Source organism: Centropristis striata, chromosome 14 (genome assembly GCF_030273125.1).
Source record: "Centropristis striata isolate RG_2023a ecotype Rhode Island chromosome 14, C.striata_1.0, whole genome shotgun sequence".
NCBI classification, from domain to species: Eukaryota; Metazoa; Chordata; class Actinopteri; order Perciformes; family Serranidae; genus Centropristis; species Centropristis striata.
The window spans coordinates 32,087,119-32,102,022 of NC_081530.1; the positions used below are offsets into that span (position 1 = coordinate 32,087,119).

Here is a 14,904-nt window from a genome sequence, read left to right on the forward strand (position 1 = left end):
GAACATCTCATTTTATTATTTCATAAATCAGAAAAAACTGTCAAAAGCCATTAAAAAAAAACATTTCATCATGTTTTTAGTAACAAAATGTTCTATAAATTAGAGTATGAATGATTGAATATATTTAGGAATAATACTGGTCAGTTTGGTGTCTGTAAGTGGAGCTGAACTTGAGATTTATGAGAAAAAACTCATTTGGAGAAAACGGCCTTTAAAGGTTTCTATACCTTCTTAATGGAAATGACTATTAGAAGACAAAATATTGATTGTAATTTGTATAAATCATGTAAAACACATAATATTGTGCAGGAGAGTGGAGCTTTCACTGGCGGAATTTAGGAGAAATCACCAAAATATACTAAAATATACACCCAAATGTTTGTTTTGGATGTTTTCTTCCCACTGTTCTGGATGAAGACATAATATTTTTTTTGCATTACAAGTTTTCTGAAATGTTATGTTTAGATATTATCCTGCCCAGGGACTACAGGTGAAAATTAGCTATTTAGCTAACCCTGGTATAGAAGCTATTCTATGCATGGTCCCTGTCAAACAAAACCAATAAATAAATAAAATAGATATGCAAATGAGGCGTTAACTTATTAAATATATTTGCTCATTTGCATATATTTCCAGGACTTAAATCTGAATATTGGGTAAAGAAAATGTTATTAAATGTTAAAAATGATTTTATGTTTGTTGAGATATTAGATGATCTGGTTTTTTTACAGAAGAACATCTCATTTTATTATTTCATAAATCAGAAAATACTGATTTTATACTGAAAGTGGAGCTTTTTGCTCGTGGAATTTAGGAGAAATCACCAAAATATAGTAAAATACACACCAAAATGTTTGTTTTGGATGTTTTCCTCCCACTATTCTGGATGAAGACATGAAGGAAAAACCTCAAAATGTACCAGTACATGAAAAGAAAGCATGTTTCTCTGTAGTGTCTCGCTTTAACTACCGTTATAATATCCAGTCTTAATCACAGCCACAGAGAGAAAAAAAAGTGAGATTTCTTTCTTTCCTAAAAGATGATAAATTCCACATTTTGCTGTGATTGTCTCATCCTGACAAGATGTTCCTCTAACAGCCGTCAGCTCGTTTGAACTGTGTAACCGAGCATGAAAAGCTTTTTTCACTGCCGAGAATGTCTTTTGGACTGAAGGCCGCCGAGTGAAACGTTTAATTCAGTCGGCTCCTTTATCAGGCGCTGAAAAGCTGCCGGAGAGTTAAACGCTGTGCATGTCGACGAGGTTATCCCACTCTGAGAATTCACAAAGGACGCATCGTGGCCGCTCAAGTGTGCATCACATGCAAACACTGTCCAAATCAGGAGATATTCAGCAAATTATAAATGTAATTTTACAAATAAAATTGCCTTTAGTAGCAGACAGAAGAATAAAATTAAACTCTTATCAGATATTTGTGTTGTTATCATTATATTTCTCCAAACAAATGTACCTTTAGTTGTACCAGACATTAAAATGAAAACAAGAAACTGAAGAAAACAATGTGGTCTAATCATTTTTCTCTGACTGTATATATATATATATATATATATATATATATATATATATAGTTGTACACTTGTATATCAGAGTTTCAGTGTTTAGAATATGTAGATATGTTTGTGATTTGTCACATAAAATATAATCTGTCAAACATCTGCAGACAAAAACAAACAGTCGACTGGTAAAACATCAACTAATAAGCTGTTGAAATGTTATAAATAGTCTGTTATTTGTACAGAAAGATGCTGTTTTTGCAGTAAATGTTTGAATATGAACTAATTTAAATCCCTGCAGACTCTACAGGAGTCAGAGATTCTGTCTGCTCTGTTTGTAGACTCTTTAAATGATTTGTGCAGGTTTATCAGCTGCTAAAGCGTCACGATCCGTCTGTGAATTCTCCCGTCTTTGTATTTGAAGGTGAAACTTTAAACACCTTGAAATACGAACTCTGTCAGGATGCAGAATTCTGCTCGTGTGTTCAGGTCGCATGTCTGAAATGCAGGAAAAATTCACACAATTTTTAACAATCTTTTGATACGTTGAGCTTGTTTCACTTCACCCAAATCACTAAAAAGATAAAGATGAAACGAATGCTGAAAGTGAGAAAACGTGTTTGTTGTGAGCTGGGTGAACCTGACCTTTAAACTTTAAGCTGCACGGTGAAACTGTAACCATGGAAACCGAATCACTCTGAATTCTGCACCTGAACTCGTCGCGACTGAGATTTTACTGTCACATCAGTTTTCTGTTTACAGAGTGAAGACGTTGCATGGAGGGTTTTCTTTAACACATTTTATCACTATTAAACAAACTTTTTCAGTCTTTAATTGGAAAATGCACAAAGAGAATTATAGTTAAACAACTACACTGTAAAAAAAAACATGTTTATTACAGATATTTTTTTGTGAAAATACAGATAAATATCTGTATTTAAAAATATATATCTGTAGAATAACGACATTTTTTATTTTTTTATTCTAATGCAACAGTAAGTGTTAGCCACTTTTAATCACCTTTTAAGCTTTATTTTTACATAAAATTTAAAGTTTTAATGTAAAAAAAAAACCAATAGAAAATTCCCTCAATTTTGCGTTCAGCATTATAATTTTATTTATTGTTTTTTTTTTTAACATATAATACGCTGTAATTTATCATTCAAGACCACTAATAATTGAATAATACAAATAATTTATATTTTTAATATTATTGGATTATATTAAATAATATATATCTTCTTTTTTATTCATTTATATTGTTTTTTAATATTTAACTATATTAACAGATAATATACAGTAAATATCTGTATTTAGAAATATATATCTGTAGAATAACGACATTTTTTATTTTTTATTTTAATACAACAGTAAGTGTTAGCCACTTTTAATCACCTTTTTAAGCTTTATTTGTACATACAATTTAAAGTTTTAATGTAAAAAAACAAAACAGAAAATTGCCTCAATTTTGCTTTCAGCAATATGATTTGTATTTATTGTATTTTTTACATATAATATGCTGTAATTTATCATTCAAGACCAATAAGCAATTGAATAATACAAATAATTTATATTTTTTAATATTATTGGATTATATTAAATAATATGTATCTTCTTTTTTTATTCATTTATATTATTTTTAAATATTTAATTATATTAACAGATAATATATAATAAATATCTGTATTTAAAAATGTATATCTGTAGAATAATGACATTTTTTTTATTGTAATACAACAGTGTTAGCCACCTTTAATCACCTTTTTAAGCTTTATTTTTATGTAAAATTTTAATGTAAAAAACAAACAGAAAATTGCCTCAATTTTGCTTTCAGCAATATGATTTGTATTTCTTGTATTTTTTACATATACATTTACAAATAATATGCTTTATTACAATTGAATAATACAAATAATTTATATTTTTTAATATTATTGGATTATATTAAATAATATGTATCTTCTTTTTTTATTCCTTTATATTATTTTGTAATATTTAATTACATTAAATAATATTTTTAATTATTTTTGTAATATTATTTAATTATATTAATTTACATATTTCAGCGTCCATTTTATGGCTAATATTTCTAATAAAAGTAATTCATTTTTTGTGGCATTGCACTTTGGAAATTGTTGAAAAATAAAAAGATAAATTATATAAAATAAGAAAAAATAACCCAGTACATTTCTGGATTTTCTTATTTTATTTACAGTGTACATACAAATATCTATAAATACTCTGATGTGATGAATTCTGTCAGTTTTAAAGCTAAAGAAAAGCCACCATGAGTCGTCTTCACCTGTTTGATGCATGACTGTTAACCCTTGATGTGTGCTGAGGTTAAAGGTCATGAGAGTCACGTCTGCATGTTGTAATCATCCCTCTGCCTGTCTGTCTGTCTGTCTGTCTGTCTGTCTGCCTGTCTGTCTGTCTGCCTGTCTGTCCCTGCTGCCTGTCTCTGTCTCCTCACAGTGTTTCAGTGACATCAGTGTGTTTTTACCTGCTGCAGGTGATGGAAGTGATGTCACTGCATCAGCTGACAGCTTCAGCCTGCTTCTCTCTGTAAACACACGATATAATAATACATGTTTCATAGTATCAAGTAACAGATAAGACAGTTAGAAAGTGGTTTAAAGGGATAGAAATTAATCTAATTACATAAAAAATGAAAAAAACAATATGGAAAATATGTTAGAAAACAGGAAAAAAAAAGAAAGTCTGGTGCTTGTTATTTTTCAGGCTTTTCTCGTCCCTGGAACTTTTATATTATAATTGCAATCATTTGTTTAAAGATTAGCCACCACATTGAAGCCAGAAGGTAAAGCAGGAGCTATTCTATGTTTTCCTTCTTGTAAATAAATCCCATGAAAAGACCAAAAGCAACAAAATGTGACTTCTTGATGACATCCAGACTAGAAAACAAAGCAGCGTGGAGCCCTACTGTAAATTTACCTCTAAAGTTCTGGCTGTAAACTGCTTTATGAGCATGGTAGTGTTTTGAAAGTTAAAAAACAAGATTCTAAATCACATGTTATGTTGGACTAAAGGACTAAAGAAGACACAAAATGACAAAAAAAGACAGAAAATGACTAAAAAAAGACACAAAATGACCAAAAAAAGACTCAAAAAGACAGAAAATGACTAAAAAAAGACACAAAATGACTAAAAAAGACACAAAATCATCAAAAAAGAAACAAATGAGGACACAAGATGACCAAAAAAACACAGAAGACACAAAATGACTAAAAATAGACACAAAATGACTAGAATAAAAACCAGAGTTGGTTGACAGGATCACACACAATCACAAGATCACATAGAAACACTGCATGGGTTCTGCCCCAAACAGCATCTGATAAAGTGCATAAAGTGGGCATGTCACGTCTAAAAACTGTGTTATATGCAACAGAGAAAAGCAGAGTTTAGTCTTGTTGTCTCTCCCGATTTATGCAGCTCATAGACTGTTTAGAAACCCCAGTATGAAGAAATATATCATAATAAATATCACATTTAGCTAAATTTATACTAAATGCAAAGAACCAGCTTTAAGTGGGCATGTCTGCTTTTCCTTTGTGAAAATTTAGCCCAACTTTGGAGTTTTACTTCACCCCATTTCAGACAAGATTTAAAGATTGAAGAAAATTGGGCTCATTGAATCCACAAGAGTCTCAGCTTTACACTCAGACCCCATTTATGATAAATTGTAAAAAAACTGAATGTTTTTTGTCTCAAACTGCATGTTATCAGCATAAAGTGGGCATGTCTGTAAATAAGAGACTCGTGGGTACATATAGAGCCCATTTTCATTCTGATATCTTGAGTTTTTCTTCTAGTTTCATATGATACCGACTTCCTCCTGAGCCTCTTAAAGACAGTGATGTATCCAGGACCAGGTCTCAGCTATTTATGACACAAAGACAGAAGATAAAACAGAACTTGTATAAGTAGATACATTCAGTGGTTTTGGTCTTTTCATGTGATTATCTGATGGTTAGCGGAGCGTTGTCCTGACGCTCCTCTCTGACGCTCCTCTCTGACGCTCCTCTCTGACGCTCCTCTCTGACTCTCTCTCCTAGATTACGAACACCCGGTGCCTCTGTTTTAACCTTCACTCCCTCAATAAAAACTCCTGTAACACACCAACAAACCTGCACGACCACTCACACACACAAAGTATCCAGATACTTTTAATGTGTCAAACACCACTTGAACAAAAGCTTTAATTGTGACGATTTGAATGTGAATTAATAGATAACATGTCTAATAATAATAATAATATTAATAATAATAATTATAGTAATAACTGCCTGGTGAAACAAAAATTCTCACATTAAACTACATTCCTTTTGCTAATTTTAACTTTTAATTTGCAATTTGAAGTTTCTTGCTCTCTCTAACGCTGCTAACCCTTGTCCCTCTATGTCCCTCTATATCTCCCTGTCTCTATGTCCCTCTGTCTCTATGTCCCTCTATATCTCCCTGTGTCCCTCTATGTCCCTCTATATCTCCCTGTGTCCCTCTATGTCCCTCTATATCTCCCTATGTCCCTCTATGTCCCTCTGTCTCTCTCTATGTCCCTCTGTCTCTGTGTCCCTCTGTCTCTATATGTCCCTCTGTCTCTGTGTCCCTCTATGTCCCTCTGTCTCTATGTCCCCTCTATGCCCCTCTGTCTCTCTATATGTCTCTCTATGTCCCTCTGTGTCTCTCTATGTCCCTCTGTCTCTATATGTCCCTCTGTCTCTGTGTCCCTCTGCCTCTGTGTCCCTCTGTCTCTATGTCCCCTCTATGTCCCTCTGTCTCTCTATGCCCCTCTGTCTCTCTCTATGTCCCTCTGTGTCCCTCTATGTCTCTCTATGTCCCTCTGTGTCCCTCTATGTCTCTCTGTGTCCCTCTATGTCTCTCTGTGTCCCTCTATGTCCCCCTGTGTCCCTCTATGTCCCTCTGTGTCCCTCTATGTCCCTCTGTGTCCCTCTATGTCTCTCTGTGTCCCTCTATGTCTCTCTATGTCCCTCTATGTCCCTCGCTCCGTCCCGTCCCACTAACCCAATCACTCCCTGTCAATCCAACTCGTTGCTTCCTGGCGGTGGCGGGTGTCGGCCATCTTTGTTTTGGGCGTTGTGATGGCGTGCTGGTGGCGGCGTCTCTGGCGGGTTGTTTGGCGTCTCAGAGGGTGAGGATGTCACTGACCGCGGCGCTGTCCCCGCAGTCCAACTGCCGTCCAACGTCTTCCAGAACTACGGCGAGGAGGAGGAGGACGACCCGTACCGCTACTACGAGCCCAACTACCCGGCCCCGCGGCCCGTGGCGCCCGGCGACCCGGCGCTCGCCTACGACCACGGCGACCCCCACCGCAGCGCCCGCAGCGTGGACGGCGAGGAGGCGAAGGCGGAGCCCAAGAGGAGACTAAAGAGAGGAGCGAAGACGCTGTCGGGACTAATTAAATGAGCGATCGGGCGGTTTGGAGCCGATACGGACTAATCAACAAGTGCCTGATGTCGAGGATTTCTAACGGACCGTAGAGGGACGTAGAGGGGTCAGAGGGGGTCAGAGGGGTCAGGGCGGGACGATTTAACTCAGCTATGCTAAAACAAGTTCATGTTTGTTGTTTTTGTTGTTTAAAATGGATTCAGCTTCAGCGGCGTTCATCTTTCAGCTCGTCTCTCCGTCATCAGACCGGTCGGAGAACAGTTTCTGTCCGTTTCTCTCCTGGTTGGTTAAAGTGCCTCCGATTCGTCCCAATCGAAAATTTCAAAATGCAAAAATACAAACAACACAACAAAGAATTTACACTTTCTTTATTTCTTTACTTTATTTCAACCTTTCAGTTTCAGGACGTCTCAGCAAACTTCCTGATACATAAAAAGATTTTGATTTAATACTTCAGTAATTAAAAATGTAATCAGCCTTCAGTAGTGTGTGTGTGTGTGTGTACAGCGTCTGCAGATCAGACAGAAGATTCACTTCCTGTGAGATTACTGTCTTATTTGTGCAAAAGTTTCAACTTTGACCGAAAGCGGCTGAGTGTTTTGGCTCCGCCCACTAGTTAGTTTCCCTCTGCCACTGTTTCCATATAGGTACTTTTGTAGCAGAGTTAATGTGACAACAGGCCGACGCAGCAACAGTGTTGCCAACTTACCGACATTGTCTCTATATTTAGACTATTCAGACCCTCTAGAGGCTTTTTGTCTCTATATTGAGACTATTCAGACCCTCTAGAGGCTATTTGTCTCTATATTTAGACTATTCAGACCCTCTAGAGGCTATTTGTCTCTATATTGAGACTATTCAGAACCTCTAGAGGCTCTTTGTCTGTATATTTAGACTATTCAGACCCTCTAGAGACTCTTTGTCTCTATATTTAGACTATTCAGACCCTCTAGAGGCTCTTTGTCTCTATATTTAGACTATTCAGACCCTCTAGAGGCTCTTTGTCTCTATATTTAGACTATTCAGACCCTCTAGAGGCTCTTTGTCTCTATATTTAGACTATTTAGACCCTCTAGAGACTCTTTGTCTCTATATTTAGATTATTCAGACCCTCTAGAGACTCTTTGTCTCTATATTGAGACTTTTCAGACCCTCTAGAGACTCTTTGTCTCTATATTTAGACTATTCAGACCCTCTAGAGGCTCTTTGTCTCTATATTTAGACTATTTAGACCCTCTAGAGGCTCTTTGTCTCTATATTTAGACTATTCAGACCCTCTAGAGGCTCTTTGTCTCTATATTTAGACTATTTAGACCCTCTAGAGACTCTTTGTCTCTATATTTAGATTATTCAGACCCTCTAGAGACTCTTTGTCTCTATATTGAGACTGTTCAGACCCTCTAGAGACTCTTTGTCTCTATATTTAGACTATTCAGACCCTCTAGAGGCTCTTTGTCTCTATATTTAGACTATTTAGACCCTCTAGAGACTCTTTGTCTCTATATTGAGACTGTTCAGACCCTCTAGAGACTCTTTGTCTCTATATTTAGACTATTCAGACCCTCTAGAGGCTCTTTGTCTCTATATTTAGACTATTTAGACCCTCTAGAGGCTCTTTGTCTCTATATTTAGACTATTCAGACCCTCTAGAGGCTCTTTGTCTCTATATTTAGACTATTTAGACCCTCTAGAGACTCTTTGTCTCTATATTTAGATTATTCAGACCCTCTAGAGACTCTTTGTCTCTATATTGAGACTGTTCAGACCCTCTAGAGACTCTTTGTCTCTATATTTAGACTATTCAGACCCTCTAGAGGCTCTTTGTCTCTATATTTAGACTATTCAGACCCTCTAGAGGCTCTTTGTCTCTATATTTAGACTATTCAGACCCTCTAGAGGCTCTTTGTCTCTATTTTTAGACTATTCAGACCCTCTAGAGGCTCTTTGTCTCTATATTTAGACTATTCAGACCCTCTAGAGACTCTTTGTCTCTATATTTAGACTATTCAGACCCTCTAGAGGCTCTTTGTCTCTATATTTAGACTATTTAGACCCTCTAGAGGCTCTTTGTCTCTATAATTAGACTAGTCAGATTCAAATATGTGCTGTGGCTCAAAAAAAGGGTTGGAAAACACTGCTTTATGTTGGAGATCCTGTTGCATATTAATGTAGCTCTGATAACAACCTACTGGCCTGCCAGCAGGTGGAGCAGACCTGCTGATAAACAAACATCTGACAAATAAAACCCGTCGACCCGTCGTGTTGATCTCCTGCAGCCAGTAAAGGCTCTTGTTTTGAAAAGACCGTAGGAACAAACTCTGGGGTCGTAGGTTTGGACGACTTACAGGATCTGGTTGTTTTGGTATATTATATATATATATATATATATATATATATATATAAGGATTTTCTCTCCACTAACCAACAATAAACAAACGGAACAAACCTAAAACACTCACAGGAAGTGATTGTATCTGATCTGCAGAAGCTCCTGAAACGTCTTCATGTTTTCTCCTCTAAAGGCTCCTGAACTCTGCAGCCAGGTCGTTTCCATCTCCACCACCAAAAATTATTTATGTACAAGTTTTTGCATGTTTTAGTTTCCCATTTATCCTGTGATGTATCATACGTTTAGTCTCCTACTGTTGACATATAAAGATTTCATGTGTTTCCTTCAGCGTGCAGGTATTGTTACAGTATTAAGCTCAGACTGATGTTGCTCTGTAGACGAGAAGATGTAAAAAAAAACAACACAAACAGCTGGTGTGAGACAGAGTTATTATTATTATTATTGTTATTATTTCTTTACATGTATTTTGGTTTCTGGATCTTGTTGTAACTGACAGAAACTCATGTTGTCGACGGATTAAAAAGAGTTTAGGAGTGGAAAATTAATTTTATTTTTAAATCTGACAATCTGTGTTTTTTGTTTTGGAATGATCTGTTACATTTATTACCGAGCTCATTTAAGGACAAAAGTCTTTTAATTTTCCATTTTTTATGCAGAAACCAGACACCAGAGACACAAAACGAGATGATTCATTTATACGTTTGGTGTCAGAGTTTCTCCTCAGTGCCGGAGGTGTTGCTCACAGTAACGGGAAGTCCAGTTATTTGGGGAAAAGTCGCGCTTCGTTTATTCTCCTGCAGACGTCACGTTTTATCTTTCAGAAACTTTTCCAGATGTGTGAGAAGAGAAAACAGGAGCAGAGTTTCCCTCTGACTGACCGCCATGTGTTAAAAAATAAAATCAAGGGAGTAATTTATTTTTTACTTGGTATTGATTTTCTCAGAACAATAAAACTGAAGTACAACCGTAGTTGTTGTTGTTGTTGTTGTTGTTGTTGTTGTTGTGTGTGTGGACTGCTTGTGTTTTGCTCTCAGCAGGTGAATTAAACTGCTGGAAAAGTGTTTTTTGGAGGTGCAGGAAGCTGATCGGAGGCCAGCAGGTGAGTCTGAGCTACAGTCATGGAAAACATTACTGTTTTCTTCAGTTTCTTGTTTATTTTAATACCTGGTACAACTACAGGTTCATTTGTTTGGACAAATATAATGATAACAAGAAACATAGCTGATAAGAGTTTAATTCAAGAGCTGGTCTTAATGGTGTTGAATGTAAAATTACACCGAATTATATGTAAGAATACAAAAAAAAACCCTATAAGATGAAGGTAACTTTCTGTTTTCTTACAGTAAAACTGTAGATTTAATGGATTTTTTATTTATTTTTATTATAAATACAGATATTTACTGTACATCATCTGTATTTTTAAGAAATTATCTGTATAAAAAAAAACCCTTATGGTTATTTATAGTTGTTTGACAGTGACATTTTATCATTTTTACACAATTTATTATTTATGTTACATTTAATTCGAAGTAAATATCTGCACTTTAAAAATATATATATATATATATATATTTATTTATTTTTTACTTTTTTAAAAACATTTTATTTCAATTACTTATTTATTTACATTTTTTACATTCAATTATAGGTTTTACTGTAAGAAAACAAAGTTGCCTTAATTTTATGGGGGTTTTTTTGTATTCTTACATATAATTCGGTGTAATTTTACATTCAGGACAATTGGATAATGCTGTAAAATTCATATATATATATATATATAAAACCAACAGAAGGTTTAACAGAAGACTTTAAAAACTTGTCACTAGCACTTATTGATGCACTAATTATTGTTGCACTAAACCTTGATTGTTTGTTTTTTACTCTTCCTGTAAGTGGCTTTGGATAAAAGCGTCTAAAAGCTAAATGTAAATGTAAGAAAACTAAAGTTTAAAGTCAACATGTTAAATTCAATGATTTCAGAATCAGAATAGTTTTATTGTCATTAGACAGGAGCACATTTTAAAAGAGCAGCTCTGGTTTTACTGCAAACAATAATTTAAACATAATAAAAAACATAAACCCAGCAGAAAGGGAGATATTTCACATAAATAAATATATAAATATATTGTACTGTTGTTACGCAGTATTGAAATGTTTATTGTTTTCTGTTTTTATTTTTTGGAGGCGTTCACGGAGAAACTTCTCAATGGATTTTGGTTTTACAGAGAATATTATCTGATAAACAGATGATGACATGATCAGTTATTGATATTATTATTATAACTATTATCATTATTAGATTGTGCAAGAGAGAAAAAACAACAAAAAAAGGTTGCAATCGGACAATTTTGTATTAATTACATTTTATAATAATTTCTTATTTTAAGTGTTCAACATGCTTATTTCTAGATTTAATAATCTTAATTTAATAAATCTTGTCAAGGTAAATTATCCTTAAGAAATTAAGATAATTTCCCTCAGATTTACTGTTTTATCTGGTTTTTAGACTAAACACCTTTTTACAGTGTGTGCAGTAAACAGACATATAAAGGTGCTTAACAAGGTGATATATGTATTTATAGATGATCAGCTCTGTGGTTCTCTGGTTGGCCTTTGAGTCTGTCAGAAGTGTAGTTTCTTCCGGCTGCAGAGAGCTGAGATGAGTGTGTTTCCTGTGAGGAAGTCGTCGTGGTTACACCCAAGAACACGATGAATCACTTCAGGAGCTTCGTTTACTGACAGGAGATACAATCAGACAGAGTCACTCATCAAATGTAACTTTCATGTCTAAAAGAGAAGACGAGGTGCTGCTTTAAATTAAAATTAAAAAAATTAATGCATTTAGACTACATTTCCCATCAGCCACCACTGGGACGTTTAACAGCCGTTAAAGTAGGACGGTGGTTAATTATTACAGTAACCACAGTGTGTGTGTGTGTGTGTGTGTGTGTGGTTTTTGTGTGTGTGTCTCAGGTGTTGAAGTGTCACATTTTCAGAATGAGTCATGATGGTAAATAAATGATCGTTTATCTCTTCGTCTGCTTTCATGTCTCAGTTTGTGTCGAGCTGCAGGACGGTTTATAAACATATTCTGAATATAAAAATAATGTAAATAATCAGCGTGTCGTCTCCTCGTTTGAAGCATCGAGTTCTGCGTTACGTCGTTCTCCATCTTTGTCTTTTGAAACCAGAGAGAGACCAGATCTGGACCCTGAGGAGCTAAAAATAAACTGTTAACGCAAAAACTACACGTACGTTACTTGTCGTTTTATGTCTTTTATAGCTATTTTATTACCATTTTCTGTAATTGTCTATTTTTTGGTGATTTTTCTCTGGGTTTTGGGGTATTTTTTACATTTTTTGTGGGGTTTTTTTGGTCTGATGTTGCTCTTTTATGACTTCTGGTAATTTGTTGCCTTTTTGTGTGTTTTTTTGTTGTATTTTTTTAATCCTATCTATTTGGGGGATTTAGCATCTCCTTTTGTTCATTTTATGTCTGTTGTTGCTTTTGGGATTTTTTTTGGTCTTTTTTTAAATTAACAAATAAAACTAAATGTACGTTACTTGGTCATTTTATGTCTTTTATAGCTATTTTATTACCTTTTTCTGTAACTGTCTATTTTTTTTGGCAATTTTTTTCTTTTTTTTCTGCTTTTTGGATTTTTTTTTTTGTCTTTTTTTTGGGGGGGGGGGGTCATTTTTACATCTTTTACCAGAAAAACTGAACAGAGACTCCTTGGAGTCTTTTAGTCCGACCGAATGCTGAACGAAACATTTTTAAATGAACAAATAAATCTAAATCAATCAATCAATCAAACTTTATTTATAAAGCGCTTTTCCTACATATAAATGCAACTCAAAGTGCTTTACAAAAGATAGATACTAGATAGTGCAGACATGTAAGTTACTTGGTCATTTTATGTCTTTTATAGCTATTTTATTACCTATTTCTGTAATTGTCTATTTTTTCTGTCATTTTTTGGTCATTGTTACTTTTTTTTGTGGTCATTCTTTGGCTATTGTTGCTCTTTTTTGACTTCTGGTAATTTGTTGCCTTTTTTAGGGTCATTTTGTGTGTCTTTTTTGGTAATTCTATCTATTTGGGGAATTCAGCATCTCCTTTTGGTCATTTTATGCCTGTTGTTGCTGCTTTTTGGAATTTTTTTGTCTTTGGTCATTTTGTCTTTTTTTTTTTGGTAATTTTTACATCTTTTACCAGATAAACGAGACGTTTTTAATTGGACAAAATGTTGAAATAAACTGATGAATTGAAAACACGGTGAAAGGGTCAAAGTCATGTTCAGATGTCCATGTTGCCGTGGATACGCATTGTTCAGCCACCTGTCAATCAAATCACACCCTGCTTTACTTCTGAATGGGAACATTATTATTTACACATTAACATCAGATCGTCTTGGAGAAGACTTGAAACTAGAGACTGACACCAGAATGTTTCCTGAGGTAATAAGAGTTGATAAGCCCCGCCCCCTCCGTGTTATAAACCACGCCCCCTATATGTTATAAGCCCCGCCCCCTCCATGTCAGTGTGTGAGCCCAACTAAAAACTCAAAGCAGAGTTTTCCTAACGATGGTTTCTCTTGTTTTATATCGTTCTTTTCACTGATGTTTGTTCACGTGTTCTTTTTTCCTCATAACTTTGTTTTGGTTTATGATTGACAGCTGTGAATGCCTCCTGATTGGTCGGGTGGATGTGTGGGCGGGAACTCGTCACCAGAACACGAGTCAGATATTGATGCTTCAGTGTTGAACAGCTGGAGGAAGAGAAGTCCAGTTTTCTAGAGTAAAGTCTGACGAGCTGGAAGTGAAACTGAACCTTTTGTTTTGGAGAAACTGAACCCAGCAGAGAGTCTGTGGAGGATTCAGTGTTTCCAGGAATTACACAGTTTTCGGTCATGACTCAAAAGTCAAATGTCGTTGAGGTTGCAAAAAAGATTCTTCCAGAGTCTCCGTTAGTTTCATGTCTAAAACAGGAGATTTGTTGTGCGATGCTGGACGACGTGGAGCTTTAAAAACAACAAATAAAACCTCAAAATCAGTCCTGAAGTTACCTGGAGGCCGATGTTATGATGTTAGAATGACCTGTGGGCAGGTACAGAGTGAAATAAAATACTCTTGAAGTGAAAATAAAACACTTTAATAACTTTCTCCATGTCAGAGAATGACAGAAACTCCTCAAAAAAAGTTCGGAAACATTATTTCTCCTCTTTAATAATACTGATAGGTGTTGTATTATATATCGTTGATTATTCTCCTTCACAACGAGGTAAAACCTTTCAGGATTGTGATTCTGTGGAATAAACAACACAGCTAAAACCCTCAAGTATCCTCCTGTTGGCTTTTTCACTCTTATCCATAAAAAAAACACCAATAATTATCATTAACCCTCTATGGTTCCCTGTTGCTCCATTTCTCGCCTGTCAGATTTCTACAGTACATGTTTGTTAGAGATGCGATACTTTAAAAAAGAGGTTAGAGTTTAGGGAACCAATAGCAACGTTTTAATCTGTCACGTGACCTCCAGGAGGCCATGTTGAAACACTATTTTACAGACTTTTCCAAAGTAAACAGCTTTGACAAAGGTGAGTAAACCT

General features: G+C 35.2%; 1 protein-coding gene across 1 annotated transcript in view; it reads left to right on the forward strand.

Annotated features, from left to right (window-relative positions):
• Window positions 1-9,330, forward strand: part of LOC131984376 (collagen alpha-1(XIV) chain-like) — a 121,419-nt gene extending 112,089 nt beyond the window's left edge. Inside the window, exon 27 of the mRNA XM_059349221.1 lies at window positions 6,683-9,330. Within this exon, the coding sequence (XP_059205204.1) occupies window positions 6,683-6,960 (278 nt within the window). The 3' untranslated portion in view covers window positions 6,961-9,330. The remainder of the gene's footprint in view (window positions 1-6,682) is intronic.
• The last annotated feature ends 5,574 nt before the right edge of the window (window positions 9,331-14,904 follow it).